Consider the following 15,447-nt stretch of genomic DNA (forward strand, 5'->3'; position numbering starts at 1 on the left):
TTTTTCCTCAGCTCTTTTGAGTCCACAAAGCATTTACACTTTTTCTATCTACTCCCAAAACAGTCCTCTGATGAAGCATATTCTACCCTTTATTTTTGGTATCGGGAATGAACTCAGGATATTGAACTTACCAGGCAGGTGATTATGCCACTGAGTGATATTCCTGGTCCCCAGCATATTATATCCTACTTGAAGATTTTTGGGTGTGTCACTTTTATCTTTTACATTATAACAAATTACCCCTTCCTAGTAAACTGCTATAGTAGATTGGGAAGGTCACCTTGATCACTGTCAACACTCAACAACCTCCTACCCTACTACACAGTCTTTAAGGTGATATGCACATGTGCAGGGCAAATAATAATAATAGTAATAATAATAACAATAAAGAAAGAGAAAAAAAAAAAAGAAATAGGCCTTCATTACAAAATGACACTGCTTACAAAACAGGTCTGTTTATACCAAGGACAAGAGGTGAGAACAACAGTTTACAATAATTTTACTTCTAAAGATTCTTGGGTTTGTGAATAGGTCAAACATGTTATCCAAAAACCCCATGTTATCCACTGAGAATCTACTTGCGAAACGACACACATGTGTACAGTTCTGACTGTAAAGACTATGAGAGCTGGGTACAGTGTAATCTATTACCTAAGAGGCAGGAGAATCACTGCAAGTTCAAGACTAGCCTGGGCTACAAAGTGTGCTCAAGGCCAGCCTGAACTGCATAGTGAGACTCTGTCTCAAACACACACACACACACACACACACACACACACACACACACACACACGGACAAAAAAAGGCTATGAAAGGAAATTTACAATAGCTTCTTAATTTGTCTGTTTTCTTACCATTTCTTTTCTCCTCAGTCTGTGTGTTTTTCTTTTTTTGTTTGCTTGTTTGTTTGTTTTGGTACCTGAGGTTAAACTCAAGACCTTATGCTTGCTAGGCAGGCACTTATGCCACTGAGCTATCTTCCTGACCCTCTTTTCTCCTCAAATCCATCTGCTATAATGCATCATACTCCACATATTTATAAAACACAAACTTGATTTCAAAATACCATCTTAAAAGTAAATCTTTGCTTCATAAATATTACACCAAATCATCTGAATTTCTTGGCCTGAGGCACAGATTCTTCAAAAATGCGGTCTACCCTTCCTTGATAACTCACTCTATCTGTACGTCCGCACTAAGGACTCTAAGTTCCATCTGTATAAAGTAGCAGAGTGACAAATAGTCTCTGCAACAGCAAGGTGCTGCCATTCCCTGATGACTTCTTTCCCTGTGCTCACAGACAAAGTATGCCTATGACCATCCTTCCCTGTTGAACTTCTACCCGCCCACCAGTGACCAGCTCTAATTCCCTCCTCTGTAAGACATTTCTAGCCAGGACTAACAATTTCCTTCCTTCTGTATTTCTGGGCATTTGATTCAGATAAACATAGAACTCATCACAACAAACTACGTATTATTACATATAAGTGTCTCTTCTTTTATAGTCTATGAAATCGTTAAAGAACAAGAGCATATGTGATTATCTTTGTAACCTTAGTGGTTACTATGGAGTCTATTAGTCATTTACTGTTTATTTTATCAATGAATGAATCATTCTTTCATAAAATGCCCACTCTGAAATGCTGTAATAAGAAGTGCTGTCATAAGTATAATTACAGACCTTGAAAGGCTACTGCTTGCTCACAGTCACAGAGGGACTCCTTAGAGAACACTGGTTTACTCTTTTTCTGATCTTCCCTAATCCAAGGCTGCTCAGTTCTCAGGAAATTGCTGCAAACTGCCCACCTGCTGGGAATACTTAGTGCCTGGCATTAGATAATTATTATTAAGTTGTCCATCAGTTTTCTTCTAGTGGGGAATCCTTCATTTATTTTATCATTCTTTTCTCAATTCTCTTTCAGTCCTATCAATTGGTTAGCAATTAGTGATAATAAATGAGCAAGCTTGTTTGACACATGGTGGCAAATTTAGCTGAACCCTTACATCTTGGAGACATGAAAGAAATAAAGCAAGAGGACAAATAAAGCAATATAAATTAGAGGCAGGGAAAGTACATATGGCACCAGTAGGAGGGAAGGCCCACGGAGAGAATGCCAACAGAACAGTCCTAACGCAAAATAGGAAAAATAAAAAAAAGATATCAAACCCCAACAAGTTAATAATATGTCAGGCATGATAGAGTGCAATGGTTTTCATATTTCTCCTAAGTTTGTGAAACATGATTTGTAAGTTTATGATAGAGGCAATAAGCTGTATAACCCAACATCAGTTTTTTTGAGGTACTGGGGACTGAACCCCAGGGTCTTGCACTTCTAGATGGAGCACTCTGCCACTGAGCTCTATGCTCAGCTTCTGAACTCCATTCTTAATGCCACATCATATATATATAATGTCACCTGAAGTTCATATCATGAAATCTTAATCTCTACCAAATTGACAGTTTCGATGTAAGGCTTTGGGGACACGATTAGGTTACAAAGGTACAGCTCCTTATGCAAGAAGACCAAGAGAAACTATGAATTCTTCTGCCACATGAGACAAAACTAGAAGGCACTATCTATGAACCAGAAAGTCAACTCTCATCAGACACTAAACTTGCTAGTGCCTAAATCTTGGACTTCTCAGCATTCAGCTCTGTGAGCAATAATTTTTTTTTTGTTATTTATAAATTCCTAGACTAAGGACATTTGTTACAACAGACTGAATGGACCAACATCCTTACTGAGTTGCAAAGAAATAGTATTTTAAGTTTACCAGGGAAATTAATTTATCAAAATTAAATTATAAAATGCTTACATGTGGAACTTTCTGGTGATTATCTTCTTTCTCTTGAGTTGGCCCAAGTATAGCTCCTACCCAAATGACATTTAGAGGTGTCCTAAAGCTAATACTGCTGAATCCCTCAGGAAGGACAGGACGAGATGTATCATTTCTATACGACTTCTCATAGAGATGCATACCAAATTGTAAGTGCTTATAAACAGAGACATTAGGAATCAAAAATAAAAAGAAGTAAATAAGAATGGATATCCATGAAGATAAATTTCAGTATTAAAGAGCGTACCACAGTACCCTGGGGTTCCACACACTGTCTTCATGAGCACTTGATGTTCCACGATTTTAGAGAGTCCGAAGTCAGCTAGCAAGACAAGAACAAAAATCGAATGAAGCATATCTCTTCAAAGCTGTTACACACACCTCTGCGCTCTGAAAATAGATCTAATTTGTTTATGTGTTTGTTTGCTTTTGTATTTTATGGTGAGGTGAATGTGTTCCGGGATTAGGTGCCTAAGAGAGGAAGCCAAAAGAAAAATTTAAATTTTTAATTCAGAGAAAAATATGGTTCCTAAATACATGGACAAGTATATTTATATTTAGTCTTTGCTGTTCTCTATAATCTCTACTTCTATAAAATAGGCTATTTTTTCCTTAATCACTGTAATAATTGTCTAATGTTATTAATTCTGAGATTAGTGTGACCCTAAATATAAGGGATAATATAGACATAGATATAATTCGGAACCACAGGTATAGACAGAAAAAATTAGACTTTCCTAAATGTCATGAAAATAGATGGAAATATCAAAAGGCTGATTGTGATTGAAAATAAATAACATCAATCTCCAACATACTTGACAGATAAGAATTTCCTGTCAGAAGACCAGTATAATACCTTTCTTGGAAAAAAAAAAAAGCTTTTTATTTATTCCTCAGAGAATTATTAGCTGGGGAAGATATTATCAGAGTCGCTACCATTATAATCTATTTGCTGGGCTCCATCTCTCAGGGGAAACAACAGGAAAGAACTCAAGGCCATTCTTCAAGAGAGGCAGGTACAGCATGGATGCTGGCTTAGACTTCAAAGATAAATCCACACTTCCAGAGGTGCCTGATTCTTATCAAGAGAAGCAGCAGGAAGCCCTTCAGAAAGAAAGGCTCCTGCTTAAATTAGTATCTCTCCATCCACTTAAAGACATTTCTTGAAGGATCAAATCTTTGAAAGTGATGTCAAAGGAAATGTAAACTCCCTGTTGTCCACTGGCTTTCAGGAGTGATTAGGGGAACAGGCGGGCTGCCCAGCAGGCCTGCCAGGGTTTTTCTCTAAGTTCCTGAATTCATGAAGCAAATCCTGTTCCGTGAGCTCTTCTGTGATAGAACAACTTAATTTTCAAAGGTATTAACACTTGTAAACGCCAAGTGTACCAGGACAGCACCAGAAATGCACAGGAGAATGAAGGAGAATTCATCCAAGTTTTTTTAACATTTTATTTTGAAATTAAGATGCTTTTGGGAGGTTATTTGAAAAATATGTTATTTTCCTAAAATGCTGCTTTAAAGGCTTCTTTGAGTAGATCAGAATTTCTCTAAGTTTATTTTTGTAGTTCTTCACAATGTTTGGGGGTGGGGCTTGATAAATCTTTAGAAAAGCCTTGTGGTAAATTACATGTCAGCCTGCATATTAATATTCTGTACGGTTCTGACAAGTGCTGAAGAAATTAAAATTTTGTTTAAATTGGAATTTCCTAAAGACTTGACTAATTTTAGCATCTCTGCAAATCACTCAACAGCCCCCCACCCCCAGGGCCAAAGGGCGCACTTCACGCCGCTGAAGCACCAGGGGTCCTGTAGAGAACACTGTGAGAAAAACAGGCCTTAATTTATCTCTGTTCATGTAAGCAAATGATTCAGGGTCCAGGGTCACTAATATGTACTAAGCATTTTGTGCCAAAGCTCTTGATCATCTGATTAAACTCCAAGTAATTTGTGGAATAAGTCAATAACTTAAAAGAAATGTTTAACTTTCTGTTTTTTCACTATAAGTCTATCTACTAAACACAAGGCAGTGTCCTGAGGTTCTTACACCCTTAAAAGCTGTGATTCTCATGTGTGTCCAGCAATGAAAAGCTAATGTTTTGTGCTGATTGACAGATTCACAGTCCAGGAAAGAAAGCAGGCTTCCAAGCCAAGGCATCAGCCCTCCAAAATGTCAAATAGCAGAGGAAGCTGGATGGAGGTGAGGATGGATGGAGCAATCTTACAAAATGTCACACAACACATTTCTTCTGGTCTGAAAAAAGAAGTCCTGAGACATCAGAAAATGGCATTACCAATTTTAAGTGGTGCATCTGGCGCTGGGGTGGCATACAGAAGGTTCTCTGGCTTGAGGTCGCGATGGACGATCCCATTTTCATGTAAGTACTGCATGTGGGGAAACAAGGGACATGTGCATAATTCTGTTTATGGTTCCAGCATCCATATTTAATCTTTTAGGAACTGTTATAATCTTGTGTATTATATAATATACACACATTATGCTTTAAAAATAAATATCACAAAGGAAAACATGTTTTCATTTATACACATTAATGAGTAACTCATCAGTGCTAGCAATGGGGCATAGAGACAGAACACTTGCCTAGCATGCAGGAGGCCCTGTATTCAATTCCAGCACAAGACATACAAACACACACACACACACACACACACACACACACACACACACACAAATTATGTCATTAACTAAATATAAAAATCAATTTAAATTACACAGAATTAATTTCCAGAATGAAATATTTGTTCCACAAAGAATATTACATTTCTTATTAGGCATATTACCATAGCAACCAGAATTCGTTAATTATTATTATGACAATAAAGTCAAGGTGCTATGTATTAGAATTTGTCTAGTTTATATCTGAAAAGCATAAGTGAGTAACTATAGAAACCTACAATCATAGCAAAACATTTATGTCTATTGCTTGAATAAACATTCAGATACGTTCCAGTATACAGAACTATTTTTAATAAGATAAATAGTTTGAGGATGATGAATACTCTTAGACTCGAAAGTTGGTAAACCCAACTGTCAATACAGCAATTGCAAGTTATCATTCAGGTAAGTCTTAAAGATCATTTCTAGCAGCTCTACTTGCTTTTTCAGTATTCTGTAGAATTCCACACAGTCATCTACTTACCATCTTCTCATGGTAAATGCTGCAGTCCTACCTGCTCTGTCTTCCCCAGTTCTAGTTCCCTCTTCAAAAGTAACTCATCAGTTTAATTCTCTTTTCAAAAAGTTGGTTTGAATTTTTTCTATACATTTACAAACGTGAAAATCTATGTTTACAAGGAAACATCTCAATTTTCTTAAATGTGTCATTAATAGGATTTTTTTTTTTTTTTTTTTTTTTTTTTGGAACCAGGGATTGAACTCAGGCCCTTGCACTTGCCAGGGAAGCGCTTATTCCACTGAGCCATCTCCCCGGCCCCATTAATAGGAATTTTTATGTGTCTGAAAATGTCTGAAACATTTGCTACCACTTCAGATTATTTTATTGGACTCTTGCATCTACTGTGTTGGGTGCATTGTAAGTTTGTTGTATGTTCTGATGGTCATCCAAGTTGATTTCAGTTTTTAAAAAACTTATAAATAATTCAGTTGTAGTGCTGAAGCTTAACTGTCAACTTTTTGTTGTTGTTGTTGTATTTGATACAGGGTCTACAGGGTCTCACTACACAGTTTGGACTCTTAGTGATCCTCCTGTTTTCAGTCTCCCAAGAGCTGGGATTGCAGGCATGCACCACCACGCCCAGGCTCAATTGTTGTTTCAGTGTGCCCTCGAATGGGGCTGGCATGGTAGGCTGAGGATCGAACCCCAGCTGCTGCGCTCTGCCTAAGCAGACGCTTTAGTTCACTGAGCTATCTGGGCGGCCCTTAACTATCAACTTGATTGGCTTAGAAGCTGCCTAGATTAGTAAGCTGCACTCATGGGTGTGTATGAGTGAGTCAGGGAGGTGGGACCGCAGGTACCGTTGCTAGTCTCTGGCCTCTTCCCCTCTGGTGCTGCCTCCTTCTCTGCTTCTCATCCATCATGAACTAAGGAGTCCTGCACTACCACTCCTTCCCACCACAGTATTTCTTCCCTGTAGTCAGCCAACCATGGACTGAATTCTCTGAAACCAGGAACCAAACCAACTAATTCTTCCTTCACTGTGGTTATTCAGTATTTTTTTCAGTAACAGGAAAGGTAACACAACAGTAATAATCTACTATCATGGGCATATTTACATAGCTCTGCTGGTATGTTCATAGGACAGATATATAGCACTGGTTTGGTAGTGGAGTCAAAAAGTACACAGAATTTTAATTTTGATATATATTCCAAAATCACTATTCTCAATGGCCAAATCAATTTTTCAGTTACCCAAATGTGTGTGTGTGTACATCTGTGTGTAAATTTTTGTTAAATCTATGGTTTATCTTTTGCTGAGCTACAGTATGAAATGGAGTGTAAAGATTGTCTTACATTTGATTTTATTTATCTCTTTCTGATAACTAGAATATCTAAGCCTTTCCATACACTTATTGATCCTTTAGCTTTTAATCTTCTGTGAAGGGACTGTTCATTTCCTTTGCACGTTTTCCTGTGGGATTAAGAGAACAAAAGCTGCCCGAGAAGGCAGGGAATCCCTTTTCTCTCCTCAAGTAAAGTGGTGCTAGTGGTGGTAAAGTAGCTTCAAGATTACTGGCTGGGGATATAGCTCAGCAGCACAGTGCCTGGCTGGCAAGTATGAGGTCACGAGTTTGATTCCTAATCCAAAACAAAAAACCACTTGGTGAGTTAAGTAAGAGCTGATAACTGGCTCACTGATAAAAACTAGGAAGATTCGAGGACGGTTGGAGCTGGTGAGAAAGGAGAAGGCCTGAATGAGATTTATTTCTTCTCAAATAACAGCTAGAAGCGGATGCATATTTCTCACAGGCCCATTGTGGATTCTGCAGAAGGAAATCAGCTCGCATTTCCTTAGAAAAACTCTCCGTGGGACTGTTTCTTGGCAGGTGACATCCCCTGTGCTTCAAAAGAAACAGTGTGAGAACAAGCAACTGAAGAACTGGAGAGATGGAACTGCCCTGCAGTGGAAGGGTCTCTGCAGAAGCCATCAACATGTGCTACGACAGAAGGAACAGTAGGCAATGGAAACCTATCAGCATTGTTATAAAAATCTTATTCCTATAAACTTACGTAATCTTCCCAATAGCTCTGCAAGCCAAATCATATAGTGTTTGAATTGCAAATGGGGAAATGAAAGCACGAAGAGGCTCTGAGGTGTGCAGTCACAACTTAGTGTTGAAGGTGAGATGCAGACTCAGGCCTCTGGCAGTGGAGCCCAGACACTTGCCTATGACACAATTCCCAGATGTTGCTCAACAAATTTATGGATGGACTCAGAGAAGAGAATGAGAAGAAGTTAAAAAGAAAGAAGGGAGATGAGGAGAGGGTAATGGAGGGGAAACATAGTGAGAGCAGAAAGAGAGACAAGAAATGAGACAGAAACAAAAGACCATGATTGGCTTTGCTTGGGTGATTGGCAGAGAAAACCTGCCATATCTCCGAGGAGGAAGACACTGTTTCAGAGTGGAAGATAGAAGGGTCTTATAGCTCCAGAATATACCTCAAAGTTGTATAGCTTGGGACCAACAGAAGATATCAACCTCTCACCACAATGCTTATCTCATTTAGAAGCTTCATTAATTTGCAAAGAAATTAACACTACAAATAGCTACATAATCGCAAATAGAATGACTTGATAAGTTTTGGTTTAACAAAGTAGTATATGAAGGTTCTGAATCCACATTATTCCACCTTTCTTGAACAGAAATCATGGTTGTGTTCTAAGTGAAAACTGAGTAACAATAACAGCACAGCAATCAAAACAAAAGAAAAGATTATTTGGAGAACTAGACTAGATAAAAGAAGGAAAGTTTTAGATAATATGACTTATAGCTATGCACTGATGGAGGAACAAATTTAAAGGCAAATCACAGCAACAAGATTACAAAGGTCATCGACTAAGTTGGCAGCTAAGGCTCAGTTAATTTCTTCACATTCTTTGAGTCTGACCAGAACATCCAATGCAGCATATGCCTTAGGAGAGCTTGGGGAACGGCTGTTGAGACTTTTGGTTAGTGTTTTCATCAATCCTCTTCATGTCTGAAGCATTTTTGAGTTGTTCTTTCAAGTGTGGTTATAGAAGTAGTATGTAAACTTAAATGTCAAGTGACTAAAAGGAGTAGAGATGTGACCAGCTATTATAACACACGAGGGACCAAGAGCCCACTAGTGGCTATCGTGTATCATTGAAGGTGCCCTGCGGGACCCCAAGGAGACACAAGATGACCAAGCTTACAATGACTCTGAGGTTCAGCTTGAGGATAAGTGAGGCCTTGCTCTAAAATACCTCCTGGGGTTGCAATGTCACAGGAAAAGCTAACGGGAGGCTGGCAAGAAGATAATTATGAATGCTGTTGGTAAGAGAAATCTGGAACGCCACAGGAGAAGAGGCCACAAAGAACAGTGACACCAGTTCTTGTTTCTGACTGCAGTATGATTCTTCAGGCTTAATAAATCAGTCTGGGGTTAAATAGATATTTTCATCGTGTTAGAAATTCATCTTCTTGTTTCTTCATAAGTGTGTATTTCATAAAGCTTTACTAAAAGGTACTGTAAGAATGAACTATGTATAGGAAATAAAGCCATGCTGTTATGTTGAGCTGTGGGGGACTCAGGTCAATAATTTCTGACATTGCCAGTTAAACAAAGACCCAATGCTATAATGGGCTACTGGACTCTTTTAGAATATTTTGCTGAATTTACACACCTATAATATTCAATAATGGAACTTAGAAAAAATGGGGTACACCGATGAATGTCCATTTTGTATCTGTGTATTCAAAGTGGTTAGGATAGATATATAGTTGCATTCTCTTAATGAATAGAATGATTTGTTCTAATGGTGTTTGTAAATAGGATCACAAGTCCACTTCTTGTACAGCAATTAACCACTAAGAAGAATATATGCAGTGTATTATTTGTTGAAACTGTACTTCAATTAGATTTGAAACTGTCTCATTGCTATCTTTTTATCAATAAAACTTTGAAAAAAAATTAAGGTTTGTTAAAAGCAAGTGTTAATATTCAATTATTTGTCCAATTTTGCATAGCTATATTTGTTAATCAGAGCAACAGATATGATGACAAAAATAGGTAATACTTAAAATATAATAACCATTGTTAATTTTCTATTCTTATTTTGAAAATCTGTAACATATGTATTGTTATATGTCACCTGTTTCTTTGTTTCTGTTTGTTTTTACTCTTCAAAATAAAATACAATTAAATTTAAAAAAAATAAATAAAGATGATATTGCCACTAGGCTGTGAAAAGCTATAGAAAGTAGCCTGAGTTTTCAGGCTGAGGCTAAAAATTGCAGTTTTGGATTGTACTCAAGGCCCATCTTTGCCCCCTTTCACTGCCAGTGAAAGTAACTGAAAGTGAGGATGACAGTGCTGTGTGACTTTTGACTCAAGTGTTTTCTTTTTTTTTCTTTTTTCTTTTCTTTTTTTTTTTTTTTTTGGCGGAACTGGGGATTGAACTCAGGCCCTTGCGCTTGCCAGGGAAGCACTTATTGCACCGAGCCATCTCCCCGGCCCCTCAAGTGTTTTCTTTTCTCACTTTAGAATAACTGAGAATTTCAAACTCATGCATTCACTCTGCCTTCAGTGACATTTTTCTTACAGACAGAAATTACTCAGGTTGTACCCCAACTAATGAGCCAACAAGACAGAAGTTCATTGTAAGATCAAAGACTTAAGATGGAAATATATCTTTCTGTTTTTGTTGCTGAAAAGAAAAAAAAGAATGAACTATGTGGTAGTGGTCATGAATATCATTTTATCTGTAATATTTTTTGTAGATTTTAACTCAGAACTTACAATATCACTCACCTAAGATTTTAGTGAAACACTGAATTCACTACCAATGATGAAGTTAGTGACTGCCATTTTTTTTCAAAGTTTTATTGATAAACAGATAGCAATGAGACAGTTTCAAATCAAATCAGAAGTACAGTTTCAACAAATAATACACTGCATATATTCTTAGTGGTTAATTGCTGTACAAGATGCGGACTTGTGATCCTATTTACAAACACCATTAGAACAAATCATTCTATTCATTAAGAGAATACAACTATATATCTATCCCAACCACTTTGAATACACAGATACAAAATGGACATTCATCGGTATACCCCATTTTTTCTAAGTTCCGTTATTGAATATTATAGGTGTGTAAACTCAGCAAAATATTCTAAAAGAGTCCAGTAGCCCATAATAGCATTGGGTCTTCTGTTTAACTGGCAATGTCAGAAATTATTGACCAGAGTCTCCCACAGCTCAACATAACAGCATGGCTTTATTTCCTATATTTTGTCTTCATACTTTTCTACTGGATGGTTAAGACCAAGGTAAAGCAGGACCTATGCAACAAGAGTTGTAGCTTTTTGGTCTGAGAAGGTCAGTGAAATGCCCTCAGGATTTATCCTGAGATCCTGTACCTCAGATTGTAGAACCTTTGTCAGTGCAGCCATGTGGATGAGTCACGGCCATTGCTTAGCCAATGTGTTCTCTGTGAAAGCCTGAGAGAGTGTCTTCTCCCCATGTGACTCTCCTTAGGCACACTCTACATCATCGATCACTTTCCTCTTTGGCCCCATAATCTTCTTGATCAGAAAATTTGGGACACTACCGAGGTACATGACATTACAGTACAAGTTCTCATATGTCCTGAGTCTTAATTGACCTTAGAAGGCTAGGGCCAAAATGTTGGCTTTCCTTGTAGCCCTCCTTTTACTCTAATTTTGGTCTGCAAGCTTAGGTTGCTAACCATCCAGAAGACAAGCTTATTGTTATTATCAAACGATTTAGGCTATCAAGCTTAACCTCGCTATCTCACTGCATTTCAAACATCTTAGGCATAATAAGGAACAGGTATTTTTCATCAAGTATTGATATGTTGAACTTTAAGTCCCTACGTAGTATGATAAAAAAACATTTAAAAATTAGATTATATTTTAAAAATAGGATAAAGAATTCTATACTTCTCATGTTTGCACATAAGTCCAAAAATCTTACCATATACAATCTTGAAGCAGGGCAGTCCCACAATATTCCTTTTCCTGTCTCTTGCTTTCATTCACCACAGTGACTGCCATTTTAAATTATGCATCAGAGGCCTGGGAGACAGCTCAACATTCTAAGTGCCTGACTGGCAAGTGCAAAGATCCAGGTTTGATCCCTGGTACTACATACTGTGCAGGCCCAGAACCCTGGGCATGCCACGCTGGTCACCAAAACTGGGCATGTGGCACACATCTGTAATTCTAGCACTGGGAAAGCTGAGACAGGAGGATCACAACAAGTTTGAGCTGAGTAAGTACCAAATAAAGAAAAAGATTAATTTTTTTTTTAAGATATTAGGCATCAGGCAAAAAAGGCAATGAAGAAGTCATGTGTCCAGATTTCAACAGATAAATCTCAGGTTGACAGAATATAATGAAAACTGAAGTAATGCATGATGAAAACTGAAGTAATGCACATGTAGTCACACATGAATCAGTACACACAAGTCAACAGTACTGTATGTGTATGAGTGGAACAAATGCCCACTGTAAGGCGTCTATCCAAGTATATACTGAGAGTGTTTAACGAGGATAAACATGTGACTGATTCATTGCCTTATTTTTATTGTATGAGGACAGGCCTGAGCAAAGATGAGATTTTAGGGAAGGCTATGAATGGTCTGATTAATTACATGGAGATGATAGGAATTAACATATAGCTTGGGAAAGGGTACAAAAATGGCCTGCATTTATCGAGAAAGAAATAGCAAGTTTTTATAATGACAAAGACATCAGGTTGGGCACTAAATAAATTAAAGGAGCTTCTGCATCCTCATCCTCTAGTCAAGCAGGTTCTGGGGATCTCGAGTTTGCCCCCAAACAGAGACTTCACACTGTGAAGAGAACTGACTCGGTAGGACTGAAACGGGATTGAGAAGTCAGTCCACCCTCAGGTGGAAGGAAACCTTGTTCCAAGGACAAGGAAGCTGCAAAGGATGTTAGTAAAGATAATCATGCTTTAAACTGTAGATGGTGTAAATATTTAAAAAGAAGAGTAGATGTTTTGGTATGTATTAGAGAAAGTAGTTTTTAGATGCAAATAAAAGATACATCAAACATCAAAAAGAGTATAGATGTACAAAAGATGCCTGAATCAAGTAGGCAGTAAAGTAGAATATGGAGTTAAAAAAAGAGAGGAATGCCCCAAATTTACCTTACCATTTAGTCTTTTAAAAATACAATTATGAAAAACTCAAATTCTCCTTTGAAGAGATTAAAATAATGCAGCTGTTCTGAATTCAAGGGGGTGTCTAGACATATAATTAAACACTCTCTATGGTCCTAACAAAAACGGTGTCATTGTGCAATGAAAGCTACTACATAGTAATTTACTTTAATTACAGCTGTGCTGTGCTCCATGGGCTGTGTGTGGCTAATTGATAAGGTCTCAGGAGTTGGTAGGAGGAAGTTTGAATCTCTTTAAAATTCCAACAGGACAAAGAAATACAGTCGTTGAAAAAAGTAAAACAGTATTCTGGCTACAGTTTTCCTGCTCAGAAGAAAAATCAGACTGCACAGATCTGCTCCTTTCTACAGCTCAGAACATTTAGAATCAATATACATAAACTTAAAAATGACTAATACACTTTAAGTCCTGTCTCCACTGTGACCTGTCATCTCCACTGTCTTTGTTCTCAACCTCTACTCTACGATGGCTTCAGCACTTCCAAAGAACAGATAAAACCCCTCTCCTGTGACTAGAGCAACAGGACTGGCTAGCAATTTGTGGAAAGATCCCCTTTAGACACTCATCTTGCATCCTAGGATCAGAGGAATCCACTCAAGTAAAAGTTGCCAAGTATCTGGGCCTCACGGGCATCCTTACCGACCTCAGAGTCATCCTTTAGGCGTCCTTTTCCCTCCTGAGCCTCGACCAACCCATTCTTATCCATTCACTTGTTCATCTTCATCTCCATTATCATTGTGTAGTATAGTCTGTAATGTTCTCTACTTGTATTATAGTATATTTTTAATCAATCGCATTTACCAAATACCTGTCATCTTTTTAGATCACAGATTAACTCACACAACCTTAATATGAAAACAAAAAAAAGTCACTTTCAGGGCTTCTTATTGCCTTCAGGCTCAAATCTAATTTCCCTAGGATAAAATATTAATGGCTCTCTAAAATTCATCTCTAACTTGTGGCTATGGGGCAACTCTGGTCATGCCCAAGGCCTATAAACTTATGATCTATTCCTGTCCTTCTATGCACATTCCTACTTGGCAGCCAAAACATATTTTTTAAAGATTCTGGAAATAGTATTCCTCAAGCCATGCACTTCCAGACTTTGCCACTCTTCCACCTGGAGGGAAAGTCTAATTCTCTTTGCCTTCCATCTGGATGGGATTATAGTTTGCTGATAACCAGCAGAATACAAAGGCAACAGTAGAGACTTTTGAGGTTAGATCTCCAAAGTCAACAAAGCTTATATCTTTGGTTTTGTATCCCTGAGCTACCTGGTAAAAACCCTGACTACCTTAAGGCCGTCACACCACTCCATGGCCACCATGAATGAACTGCACATTGTTGTTCCAGTTGACAGTCCCCACTGAGGTCTCTTATCACCAAGTCAACTGACAGACATGGCAGAGTGCAGGAAGCTCAAGATGATTGCTACCTCTAGTAATCAAGCTCTCAAACATTTACATTTTTCTAAGAGCCCAAGGCTCTTAGATGATAGATAGCAGAAGTAACTCTCCTTCCTATTTTCTGACCCAAAGCCTACATAAGCATAGAGCAAGCATAATCAACCTCTGCATTAGTAGGCTGAGGTTGCTCTAAGAAGTTGCTAGGCATGAAGAGAGCCTTGTTAGTATAGCAACAGTAACTGACAACTGTATAACCGAGATTAATAGCACCTTCTCCATAACATTGTACTTCAATCCCACAACAGAACGAATCATTTTCTCTACCTTCCATTGTGTGTTTTCACATCCTTAGTATGATATGTGGATGCTCTCATATTTAAGCATGTGCATGTTAGCAAAGTAAAATACACATTCTTTAAGACCAGGATTCGTCTCATGTGTTTCTTCATACCTATGGGATCTAGTCACAAAGACTGGTATATAGAAGATCTTCAATAAATGTTCATGAAATAATACATAAAGGAGTGAATGATCACAATGATGGACAGACATAAAAAAAGACACCAAATACCAAAGGATGGCTAGAATCCACTTTTTATTTAATAATGTTCATTAAATAAATGAAATGATGACACTACTTGACCTAGGGCAGGAAAGCTCTTAGTATGCTTTGTCAGAACAGCTGCTCCCTGTCTATCCCTGCTCATAACTTTGCATGGCTCTGTAGCCAAGAAACAGAAAGTGCAACTGATCTTGTTCTGAATTCATGCAGTATCAACCTCTGCATTGGTTTGCAGGCTGGGAAGTGAAAG

General features: G+C 37.9%; 1 protein-coding gene across 1 annotated transcript in view; it reads right to left on the bottom strand.

The window, feature by feature from the left end:
- Nucleotides 1-15,447, bottom strand: part of Camk4 (calcium/calmodulin dependent protein kinase IV) — a 260,080-nt gene that overhangs the window by 27,443 nt on the left and 217,190 nt on the right. Inside the window, exons 6-7 of the mRNA XM_004643276.2 lie at nucleotides 5,130-5,220; nucleotides 3,086-3,160 (exon numbers count right to left, since the gene is read on the bottom strand). Of these exons, the coding sequence (XP_004643333.1) occupies nucleotides 3,086-3,160; nucleotides 5,130-5,220 (166 nt within the window). The remainder of the gene's footprint in view (nucleotides 1-3,085; nucleotides 3,161-5,129; nucleotides 5,221-15,447) is intronic.

The sequence above is a fragment of the Octodon degus genome, unplaced genomic scaffold (genome assembly GCF_000260255.1).
Source record: "Octodon degus isolate 3935 unplaced genomic scaffold, OctDeg1.0 scaffold00169, whole genome shotgun sequence".
NCBI lineage: Eukaryota > Metazoa > Chordata > Mammalia > Rodentia > Octodontidae > Octodon > Octodon degus.